This window comes from Primulina eburnea, chromosome 8 (genome assembly GCF_022965805.1).
Source record: "Primulina eburnea isolate SZY01 chromosome 8, ASM2296580v1, whole genome shotgun sequence".
Taxonomy (NCBI): domain Eukaryota; kingdom Viridiplantae; phylum Streptophyta; class Magnoliopsida; order Lamiales; family Gesneriaceae; genus Primulina; species Primulina eburnea.
The window spans coordinates 5,798,727-5,811,017 of record NC_133108.1 but is presented as its reverse complement, the minus strand read 5'-3'; the positions used below and the strand labels follow the sequence as shown (position 1 = coordinate 5,811,017).

Sequence of the window (12,291 nt, the reverse complement as noted above, 5' to 3'; positions counted from 1 at the left end):
TTACCTCGCTGATATATACATATATATATATATATATATATATATATATATATATATTAATCTTTTTTTAGAAAATTTAATGTGTGAGGCTAAGTCTATAATTTGAGTTACAAATTATGTTTTAAAGTGTATTAGAAATTATAAAATTATATTAAATGAACTTCGTAAATATTTTTTTCAAAAAAAATGTATGCGTAATTTTGTAATTTCAAATGCATTTCGTCACGCAATTTGTACAGGTAGTGATTTTCGAATTTAATCTTGAAAGTAAACTCGATTTTTTCATGGGAAATGTGTGGGGTTGGAATCGAGCTGGGAACGTGAGGAATGAAGTGGAAGACCAACTTGTTCCCCGAAGACAAACACATCCCTATCGCTTTATTTGAACTTCTTGCTTTTTTACCATTGTTTTCATAACTGGATTACTCGCAAAAACCGTTTAACCGTTATTTTTTACTATCAAGGCATGCGAATACTGAAGGCCAGCAATAATGTTTGCTTTTTTACCTTTTTCTCCTTCGCTTTTTAGATCCATATCAAATAACATATGGCCCGCCACTCGATCTACGTGTGGTAGCAAATCCATAATGGAAATGATTCCTATTTAAAGATTTGGAATATGCATGTTTATAAGAATTATAGCATGTATCACTTTTCAACGGCTTAATCGATAGCCCATCCAAGCATCTAATTCATAAAAAATAATATTTTTTCATAATGACTCAAATAAAATATCTGTCTCACAAAATACGACTCGTGAGATCGTTTCACACAAGTTTTTGCACATTATCATATGACACGGAGTGAAAGTTTTTAGGTTGATAGCTACCAATAAGATAAGAACACACAAACGATGTAGCAAATACAACTATATAGCATGTATCTATTCCCGAATATCGGTATATATCTCTATCCTCCCCCTCCCCCTCCCCCTCCCCCTCATGGTTAGATTTGCCGAACTATCCAATTCCACCCAACTTGGAATAGGAAATTGTCCGTTAACTAACCATATAATTACTATTTAGGGTTTGGAAAGTCAAAGTAGGAAAGCAATTTTTTAAAGTATTTTTATTAATTTGGTTTGGTTTGACAAAACTTTGGTCGATTGGGTATACATTTAATGAAAATGAAAACTATTTAGAGTAGGTATTGTGAAATGATCTCACGTATCTTTATTCGTGAGACCGATCAATCCATTCATATTTACAATAAAAAATATTATTTTTATAAGATTGTCTCACAAAAGTTTTTATTACTTTTATAATTTTTCATGTCATTAGTTGTTGTTGTTATTATTATTATCTAATTAAAACTTGAGCTGAGCAAATTTATTGTAAACTGTAAAAGTTCAACACTTTTAAAAGATTATTTGGATTCAAAATTTTGGATCATATATAGCTGACAATAATGGATTCAATGGACTGTGGGAGGACCATACTGGATAAATTTTAGTGGTGCTATTTGTCGCACACACTTGTTACACACATTTATTTATACATAGTTGTTATTTATATTTTTTTTATCGGTATATGTAACAAAATAATATTGGTCAAATTTATTTTTAAAATTATTCTTTCAAATGGAATTGAATACACTACCCAAACTTATTTTTTTATTATTATTTTACACTACAAAGCACTTGTTTTTTTTGACATTTTAAAAAATCGTCGTTAAATTGAATTTTTCTATGATTTTCGTAAAACCATGGGTAAATTACCATGGTTTTAAATGAACTTTCATTATTTTAGTGACGACTTATTTAAATCCGTCTCTAAAGTGAGCACTGAATTAGGTATTCCGTCGTTAAACTAGTGACAAAATATCCAAATTATAAATATATTATAATATTATTAATTTTATAACTCAATAAAAAATTTATATAGACATCTAAAATATATTGCTAAAAAAATTGTTTATTTATATTTAATTTAAAGTACGATGCGAAAAGACACGAAACTTGTTAGAAAATGTTATCGATTCTTCGACCATCATTTATTTTTCAAAAGATTTGTTTTTTTATGATCTATAATTTTCTCGTTAAACATTTTTTCGAATTCAGTGTATGATATCATATTTAAAAAAAAAATATTGATGATTATTTTTGTTTTGGTGTCCAAAAATAATATTATAAGCTCTAGTGACAAATATTTATTTATTATATTTTTATTAATATGATTAAAAAAACTTAGTTGTATATTTGACTTAATAATTATTTATCGTCATATAATTTTTTTTAAATTAATCGAAAAAAAATTTAAAAAATATTTAAAATTCAATTTCTTTATGTATTTTTGGCAAATAAATTTTAGACGGATGTTTAAAATTCCAAAGTCGTTTCTAATTTTATTTTTAAATACATTTTAAAAGGATTTTAAATGACTTCCAATATTTCTGATACTTAGTGGACTTTGAAAATTTTTAATTTAAATTATTTTAAAACTTACATACATCTATAATAATTGTTATAAAATAGTTAGAAAAAAGAGTTACCAGTATTTTATTATACTTATGTCAATTTTTTTTTTTGATAAAATGGCAAACTCCACTTTTAATTTCTAATTTACTATGTTTTGTATTTCATTTTTATTCAATTTAATTATGTATTTTTGGCCCAAAAAAATTCAATACTGGGCCCTATAAGTGTTCATTAAATAGATGGGCTTATAGATTGAAATCTGAACAATGGGCCAAGAAACATATTCAATTGGACTCTAAAGTCCAAATAGGAATGCGAAGAAGACGGGGTTTGTCATTACCTATTCCGCCAATCGGCTTTGTCGCCTTCGGGAAGTGGAAGATACTGCCGGCATTTTGAGGCGGTGAAGCGATGGGATCTCCGGCCGCTGCGAAGGAGTTACAGAAAGACCTTGAGAACAAGGCCAACGATCTCAACAAACTTCAGAAAGGTTGTTTTTTCACATCTTGTTTATCGTTTGCGCGAATTTTTAATTAATTTCGAGGTTGTTCGCTTCAAATATCTGTGTTCAATTGTACAGATATTTCTAAGAATCACCAAATTAGAAAGAAATATACTATACAGCTAGGCGAAAACGAGCTAGTTCTGAAGGTAGGTCCACTTTTATCGTCTCACTGTGTTGCGATTTCCACGCGCTTGAATTTTGTTTCTGATTAATGTTTTGTTCGTTTACCGATTTATGGTGCTATTTCTAAAGGAACTGGATCTGTTGACTGCCGAAGCGAATGTGTACAAATTGATTGGTCCCGTGCTAGTGAAGCAGGACTTGGCCGAGGCAAATGCTAATGTTCGCAAGCGGATTGAATACATCTCTGCTGAGCTGTATGCTTGATTTCAGCCATTGACGTTTGTTTGACAGTTGGAAGATTATAGTGTTTTGAAATGCTTTGTTAGACTCGTTTCTTTGAGATTGTTTTGTATTTCTTAGAAGCTTATGAGCGTGACATTATAGTGCTACCTGTTGTCCTCCTGACTATTTTCATGCGATAGATAATGGAGAACTCTAGCCGTGTTTTTATTTTTTGCTTAAATTTAGGGGGAACGTGCACGTCTATGGCAGAAATTATTGTTTTTCCCCTTTCTATGAGTTCAAAGAGTGTTGAAAATTCAGTTTTGATTCCTCCCAAATTTTGAGTCATTAGCTTGGACCAAAATTCGAGTTGACGTATAACTCAAATTTGAAGGAGAACAGTAAATAACAACAAATGATCTGTGAATTTTTTGAGGATAAAAAGGCCTTATTCAGCACGGATAAAGCTTATTATTGGCCAGTTTATTAGAGGGTTATTATCTCCTGTCATAATACTGATTTAAACTAAAGTCGAAGGGAAGCTGTCACCTTTACTCACAATTTAGGATTTTTCAGAGTGGTAGAGGTTTAAGTGCTGCAGAAATTGACTTGTCTCTGTGCACTATTGAAGGGTATTAATTTCTTGCGATAAGAAAATGTTTACTTTTCGTAGTTAGCCTTATGGAGGTTAATATTTTTTTTTTCTTTTTTAAAAATATCATTTCATATAAGGTATGCTTGACCAGTGATGCATTTTCTGTGAGTGTCATTCATGGCTGTCAATTGCACAACTGTTTTTGTGCTTGTGAAGTAATCACATGATATATAAGTCAATTGATAATTAAGCATTTGTACTTAATCAACTTGGAGCTGCAAGAGATTTCTTGCTGGACAATTTCTTCTCTGTTCCTTGCTGCTCTTGTTTCGTCTACTATTGGTTCTAAATTTCTGTTCTTGGATCAGGAAGCGCTTGGATTCTACTCTCCAAGATTTAGAAGAAAAGCAGAACAGCAAGAAAGAAGCGGTTCGTAACCCGTCTAGCTTTTCCAATCAATTTGAGTTCTATAGTAGTGGTTTTAAATGATTTTTTTCCCACATGGTATTTGGCTTCTTTCTAATCTGGAGTTTGATTAAGCAATAGTATTTCATTGTCATTGGAGCTTGTAACAAAATACTGGTGCTGTCATCTGAACTCTGAAGTTAGAATTTCGGTGGATGATGATATCTTATGTACGCACTTAATTGAAAGTTTTGTGCATACCTGACAGTTTTTCAAACTTAATTGCTCAAATAACGGACCTTCACTATACTTATTCCAAGAAACATGCGTTTACGTTTATATTCTTTGCATTGATGTTGTTTTGAACTGTTGCTGATAAACCTCTAGTTTATTATGAAATCTAATGTGATCTAATTTTTTAATTCATCTCTTATGTTGTTCAATTTGTTTCGTTTTCCCCTTTCTGAACTAGCTGGCATTAACGCCTTCTACATATCCTCAATTTACAGATATTTAAAGTACAACAAAAAATCCAATCTCTACAAGCTGGAAAAGGCAAGGTATAATTTACCTGAGTCAGCAAGCATGATATGGTGGCTGTCACTTTGATGGGTTTTGGTGTCATTGTACTTGATGTATTGTTTAAATCACAGTCTATGCAATGAAATATCATTTTGTAGGCGACTACTGATAATTCAACTCAATCTCTGCATCCATGAAGTGACCTATTAGTACTTGATAATTTGTTTATGAATGAATTTGATGCTTGGATGGTAATTCTCGATGGTGCTCTCATAGCATCATTAGAATGTTGTTCACTGTAGATGATTGTTCATTCGAACCCATATCAGTATTTTCTGCGGGGTTTTTGGTGTTTTTAGTCATAAGAATGCTTTATAAGTCGAATTCCTAATGAAAAGGATTAATTTGAAAATTCAGGACTAGTTGCTTACTCAATGAGCGGTTCTTCCTGATTTCTTTTGAATATTTGTCATTTGTTTATTCTGTTGAAGAACTAGATGCCTCTGCCAAAACTTATAAGGTCTGATTTCTTCCCCCAAAATTTTGATTGAGACGTGACTTCGTGATTTTAGGGAGAAGGAAAACATAAAATTATACAAGAAATGAATATTTTATCTGCTTTTGGGTGTTCTCACGGTTTGGTGATGCAGAGGTAGATGATTTGTTGAGGGAAACATAATGTTAGCAGTTGCATTTTGTTTTTTGTTTTTTTGATAGAACATGTGTATTAGCACGTTCATAAAAGTTTTATGTTGGTTTGAAACACAGTAGTTATAGCCTTTAAACATCACAAGGTTGTTAGACACCAAAAATATTCTGGTTTGATGCTTAAACAGATTTAGATGAGTGATGATGTAGAATTTAAGGAAGTTTTAAGATGAAGCCGGGTCGATGATAAGGAATAATATTTCTGATGACGATCTCCATGTCATTAACATTTTAGATTAGAACCTACAAATTAAAGTTTAACTTGAATTCTCCTAGGATACCGACGTTCATTTTTTCAGATGTCTGAATGTCATATTCTTGTCATGAAGTACGAAGAATAAAATCAACTGTATTTTTTGTTACGTCTTACTTTTCTTGTTCTGCAAAACAATGAAACAATCCTTCGGATGGTTGAATTTGATCTTAACAACTGCTGCCCATACTTTAGGTTGGTGGTAAGAAGGAAACTTGAACCTAACTCAACCCCAAAAGCTAAGTGGTAATAATTGTCCAAGTCTAGGGAGGTAAATGATCCAAACCAAGTCGAACAGTATCAGGCTTGAGCTTGGCTCGTTTAAGATTAATTCAAGCTCAAGCTCGAGCTCGAGCTTGATTCGAGTTTTTATCATCTGGCTTGAGTTTGGCTCGTTTAAGATTGATAGAGCTCGAGCTCAAGTTCGAGCTTTATTCGAACTTTTATCATCAAGCTAGAATTCGACTTGTCTTGAAATTACTAAGCTTGTGAAAAGCTCGAGTTCGACTCGTTAAAAGCTCGTTTATCATGTTAATCAAGCCGGGCTCGAGCTTGGTTTATTAATAGCGCGTTTATCATATTTAACAAGCTTGACTTGAGCTCGGCTCGTTTTCGAGCTCGTAAAACATATAATTGAGCTCGAATTTGAGCTTGATTCGATATTGTTAAAATTAAATATATATATGAACTAATTTTATATTAGACATAAAAGTTTAACTTTTATTAGTACTAATATTTTTATTTGTCAACTCAACAAATGAGTCAAGCTCGAGCTTACGAGCTGCCAAAACGAGCCGAGTTCGAGCTCGCGAGCCTATTAACGAACATGTTTGCGAGCTCACGAGCCGAATACGCTGAGGCTTGAGCTTGGTTTGATTAAGTTGTCGAGCTCAAAATCGAGCTTGAGCTTGGTTTGATATGATTAACAAACGAACTCAAACAAGTTTTTTATCGAGCCGAGCTCCGAATAGCTCGCAAACGGTTTGATTTGTTTACATCCCTATCCAAGTCACAATCTTACCAAAGTATCAGAGCTCGTCGTTATGTTGGACTGCCCATGAACCACCTGATAATATTTTGTAAATTTCATGCTCCAGTTGTTCATTCTTGGGTGTGGGAAGATATGTTCTCAAATTGATTGGATTGAGTCCTTGAGAGTTGTATATATGGACTCAGATAATCCTCCCACTTGACTTAGTTTAGGTACAAGTATCAATCTTAACATGATTTCAGAGCTAACTCAAGGGTTTAATTAGGTCAAAGTCTCCATCTTAACATGGTATCTGAGACAATGCTTACCGTCACGTGTTGTACTGCCATGTGGGCCACCCGATAATGTCTCGTAAACTTCACGCTCCATTGTTCATTCCTGAGTGTGAGGGGGTGTGTTAAATGTCTCACATCGACTGAATTAAATCTTTGGAAGTTGTATGTATAGACCTAGACAATTATTCCCTCTTGAGCTGACTTTTGAGATTGAGTTATGTCTAAATCTCAATCTTAACAGTTAGTCGGTGATCTGTAAAATGGTTCTCAAATTTCATGTGCAATTTTTATAATTTGTTTGAAAAAGTAAAATCCCCATGGACCATATTTTCAACATTTTGTATATTGAATTCCATAATAAAAAAAAAAAATATTAGGCTACTCCTAGCCGTTGATACTTAGTGGTCACAAGGTCATTTCAGTTGACCTAAATTCTATAATGTCACGAATGAACTCAAGAATAAGATGTATGCCTTTCTAATGGACACCATTAAACGCTGGGTGAAGCTTTGAAAGAAAGCTTTTCACTGCAAAGCACAAGAAACACCAAAAACACACGCGATTGATCGCGGATTTAGTATAGTTGGTGTCAACGTGCTTTGTTTGTGGGTTGCAGACTTCAGAGGACATTGCCTTGTACCATAACTCCTTTATGTCAGTCTATGGGACAAGTTGGTTATGCAATGCGTTATCTGTTGTCTTTATTTCATTTTTTGGTGGTTGGTCGTGGCCAACGCTGCCCATCTACCATTCACGTCGGAATCATATGGCGATTGACTAGGATTTTAGTTGAGGGGATATGTCTTCAATTTGTGATTGATAGTGGCTTTATCATAAAAAAGGGTGAACCCCACCCCCGAGGGCCCCACACAGAGCCGCCCCAAGCCCTGGCATGAAGGGAGGTAAATCAGGGTTATGCACCGACAGCAGGTACCCAGAGGAGAGGTTGGCCGGAGCAATTCACCATAAAGAGGGAGCCGAGACTCGAACCCTTTATCATGTAAGAACATAAGTTGGTTAATACATTAATGTTAAATTGAAGAATGATCATCGTCTTTCGTGTGTGCTATTTCCGGTGGATGGTTTCAAGATAATATTAAATAGCTCTGCATTTATCAAGTGTCGTTCATAAAAGATGTGAATCATCATTTGCTCTATGAAATTCTCGACTTCCACCTGTTTCAATTCTTGTTTATCTACGAAGAATAAGATTTTGGGGAAGGAGAGTCCGATGCTATACGATACAATGATCGCCAGCTGAAATTTCCGGAATCCCTTTCGAAGAAAACAGTTGCCACGTTTTACGAATTCCCCTTTATCTCAAACAAAATACTCGTTTTATTATATAATCAAGAAATTTGAGGCACGCAACCATTAATAAATGTGGTCACGACCAATTAGTGTGGTGTCCATGAAATAAACGAATAAATTGCTGTGCAAAAAATTCATATGCAGTGGTGAATCTAATAAGTGAAATTTAGATTTTTCGAAAAATTATAAAAATCAATTCGAATGCACCCGGTTCTCATAATCAATGATGATTGTATAAATTTTGTATTTAAGATTAGATGAAGTGGTTGGATGGGAATGTCACTCGACTGGGGTAATATGTGCTTATCTTTGTATAAATGTTCTTTTTTTTTTCTCGGGCTTGGGGTTATCTACAAATCAATGAATTGATACAAGCTTATCATTTTCATGTTTTTGGAATCTTTTGTTAATTTTTTTTATTGGTTGGTTTTTCAACCGGAGTCAGCCTGTTGAAATTCAAATATTTATACGGCATTTGCACTTTTTTTCGCAATCAAGATAGTGATAGATAGGTTTCGAAAGTGGACAATGTATTGTATGAAGGGAAAAAAAACAGTTGAAGACTTGAAGTTTCAAGGCTCCACTTGAAAAGCAGAAGTAATGTACATTAAGGGGTCAGGCATATGGTACTTGAAAAGGAAATCTGAATTTTTATTTTTTTCAAAAAGAAAACTGCATGTGAGAATTTGACTGTATTACTTACTCCAAAACCCATTCACCTTTTTTTGCTCTATCTTGTAAAGTTGAAGCAAGCAACACTCTTTAATCTAATCGGATAATTATTGGGTAATCCAACACCAAGAGTGGCGGAGCCAGATGACTGAAATTTTAAACTCTAAAATCTTTTAATATTTTAAATTGATCTACTCGGACTAATATCATATTATTCTAAAATTATACGAAATTTACATATACATTTTTTTTTAAAAAAATTGGGCCACCCGAGCTTTAAACAAGCACATGGCTCAGCCTCTGAACACCAACCACCACCACCAGCAGCAACGAAATCCACCCCATCCACAAAGGAATCACTGATAAATTTATTCCTGCACATTTAACTGAAGAAGTCCTCCATCGACATTAACCTTTTGGTTTAGTATTTTTCCAAAAAAAATTGAAACCTTTATGTAGAATCTACGTCCAAGTAACTAGTTAGGTAAACATGCACGTACATCATTATGCACTAGCGTGAAGCGTCCCAATGCATGAAACTATTTTTTTTTCAAAAAAATAAACTTTCTTTGGAACTTAATTTTTTTTTTTTGTGTGATTAGTTTGATTTATACTAAATAGGAGTCATATCTGTCTTACTGCAATGTCTGAACTTGATCACATCAAACCTACCACATTTTTGTCTCTACTAGATTAATACTTGATATAGCATAGAGATATGAGTTCGCGACTTTTTTTTTTCGAGTAAAAGGAGTGGACTTCTCATATATATACATATATACTATGTAAGGAATATCTTTTTTTATGAATATTTTACCATGAAAATCTAAAGTAATCCTTGAATTATGATTTAATATCATATAACGCATCTACAATATGACAAGAAAAAATATTTTTTTGGGCCAATTATTTTCGCGTAGATATAAACACAATTTCAATCACTTTATTGTTCGAAAAAAAAATTCTTTTTTTTGGATCGAATATTTTTCGTTTGGATATAACAAACTCTAAGAAAATATTTTGTGCATAAAATTTGGTCATAAAATAATCTTCCTTCGGACAAGTTAATTTTCGCATTATTGTGTTAGCGATTTGACCCAAAAGTAGCCTTACTTCGGGTCGACTATTTTTTACATAAATTAAAACACAATTTATTCTGAAATTTAATAATATCAACATATCTAAAAAAAATCACTTTAATAACATATAATTTAAATTTAACCAAATTTGAGATACAACTTACAAAACATTAATATAACTCAAAAAATTTCACAAGAAAATTGAATTTAATTTAATTTGGCCAAATAAAATATAGAGGCCAAATATGTAGGAAATAAAATATTTCTACCTCATAATAAATCATCCAAAATTATTTTAGTCCATGCAATTAAATTTTGAAATGTCAAATTTAATTTCAAAAAATCAAAATTGAGAAAGTCAAAAATCAAAATTTAATAAACGATCAAAATTTTGAATTTCAAAATGTCTTAAAATTAAACAACCAAACAGACCTTTAAATTAACCAAAATTTGCCAAATTCAGAAAACCAAACCCTAACCCTAGAGGCTAGAAAAAAAAAACCCCCGCCAGCCCCATTATAGCCATATCAATCGTTGGCGACCATTACCCACTGTCACACATCCTCATATGACCGCCTACCCGTCTTCTCCAACCACCAATATGTCGGAAATCGTGTTTTTTCATTTATAAATAGTCGGGCGCAAGTCGCACGAATTTCATGACAAATTCCGGCCGATTGTAGCTGTTACAATGCTAAAAACCACTTCTCTAGCCACGGGCTTTAACCTAATCGACGTTTAAAGTCGAGCCCGTGCTCAAAATTCCAAAAATCACATGAGAATAACTACGAATTCCAATCTTAAAGTGGCACAGATACTACTTGTTGGAGATACTACTTGTCGGAGATTTAATCAATAAACAAAATTTAGAGTATTTCAATATTAAAGTGGCACAGATACTACTTGTTGGAGATTTAACAAAAATAAATCATGTGATTCAACCAAATATTACAACATGTCAGAAATTCATGTCGAATCATCAAAAAATATAAATAATATTAAATACATACCAAAATCTATTGATTGATCAAACATTTGAAGTTATGGATATTCTAAGGTAACAAAGAATCAACCATCTTATTCTTGTCTTAGGTAGCATTATAAGAGAGATCTAAAATATGTGAATTTTATATATTTTGTGTTATTCGTCGGGGACCATAAACTTATATAACCTCAACAATCTTCAACTCATTATAAAAGACTTAATTGTGCTGATTTTCTAGACATAAGTGAGCCACACAAATTTATTTAATTAATTAATTATATTATATTAGCTCACCAGAAGAAGCTCTTAAGGGTGATGGTCCAAAAGGCCATATGGAGTGAGACAATGCATGGAGAGTCACCACTCAGTTTTAATTCCCTTTACCCTCATTTATCTACTAAACACCAGCTAGGTTGGGGCACATTAATTCTTTCAATTTTGTGTGTATTCCCACAAGCTATGTCGAGGACACGAGTCATTCCCTGTTATACCGATTAAATGCATGTTTGCAAACTATTCGAACTATCCATTCTCACGTTATTATATCGTTTAATCTGGGTTTTGAACGATGAGACCATTTGTCATATTTCATAGTGCATTTTTGTTAACAAATTGGATTAAGGACCACAGTCAATTCAAGCATCGATCAAGGACCACCATGATCCATATATAACGACCATCGTATGTATATATCATCCTACACCATGATTATATAAATATATATATATATATATATATATATATATATATATATATATATATATATATATATATATAAATATAATTCTACACTCTCATTTTAAATAATGATAATTATATATGACTGGAGCAAAGTTTATTTTACCAAAGTAAATGATTTGGATCAGGATTTCACGATATTTTGAATTGTGACGAAGTAAGTTCGTCGTAATTTTGATCTTGTCGAAGTATATTTATTTTATTATTTCACTATTTATTTGTAATATATACGTAGTAAGAAATATTTTACTTCAACATAATTTTAAATTAATGATGTAATTGTTTATTACAACTGCACTAGTTTAATAAGTTTATGAAGTAGTAGACAATATTTTACTTTGACATACTTTTAAAGTAAAGAAGTAATAGTTTATTTTAAAATAAAATAGTGAATAAAAAGGTAATTTTCACTTATCAAAATTGAAGAAATATATAGCAGTTCCACAATATCAACTACTAAAATAAATTAGATTCATTAAATCATTCGACCA

General features: G+C 32.4%; 1 protein-coding gene across 1 annotated transcript; it reads left to right on the top strand.

Moving 5' to 3' along the window:
• The first annotated feature begins 2,718 nt into the window (after positions 1-2,718).
• On the top strand, positions 2,719-5,089 carry LOC140838695 (prefoldin subunit 6-like). The gene is made up of 5 exons (XM_073205183.1): positions 2,719-2,906; positions 2,997-3,067; positions 3,174-3,298; positions 4,230-4,290; positions 4,776-5,089. The coding sequence occupies exons 1-5, from the start codon at positions 2,828-2,830 to the stop codon at positions 4,830-4,832; spliced, it is 393 nt and encodes a 130-aa protein (XP_073061284.1). The 5' UTR covers positions 2,719-2,827; the 3' UTR covers positions 4,833-5,089.
• Positions 5,090-12,291: the final 7,202 nt, after the last annotated feature.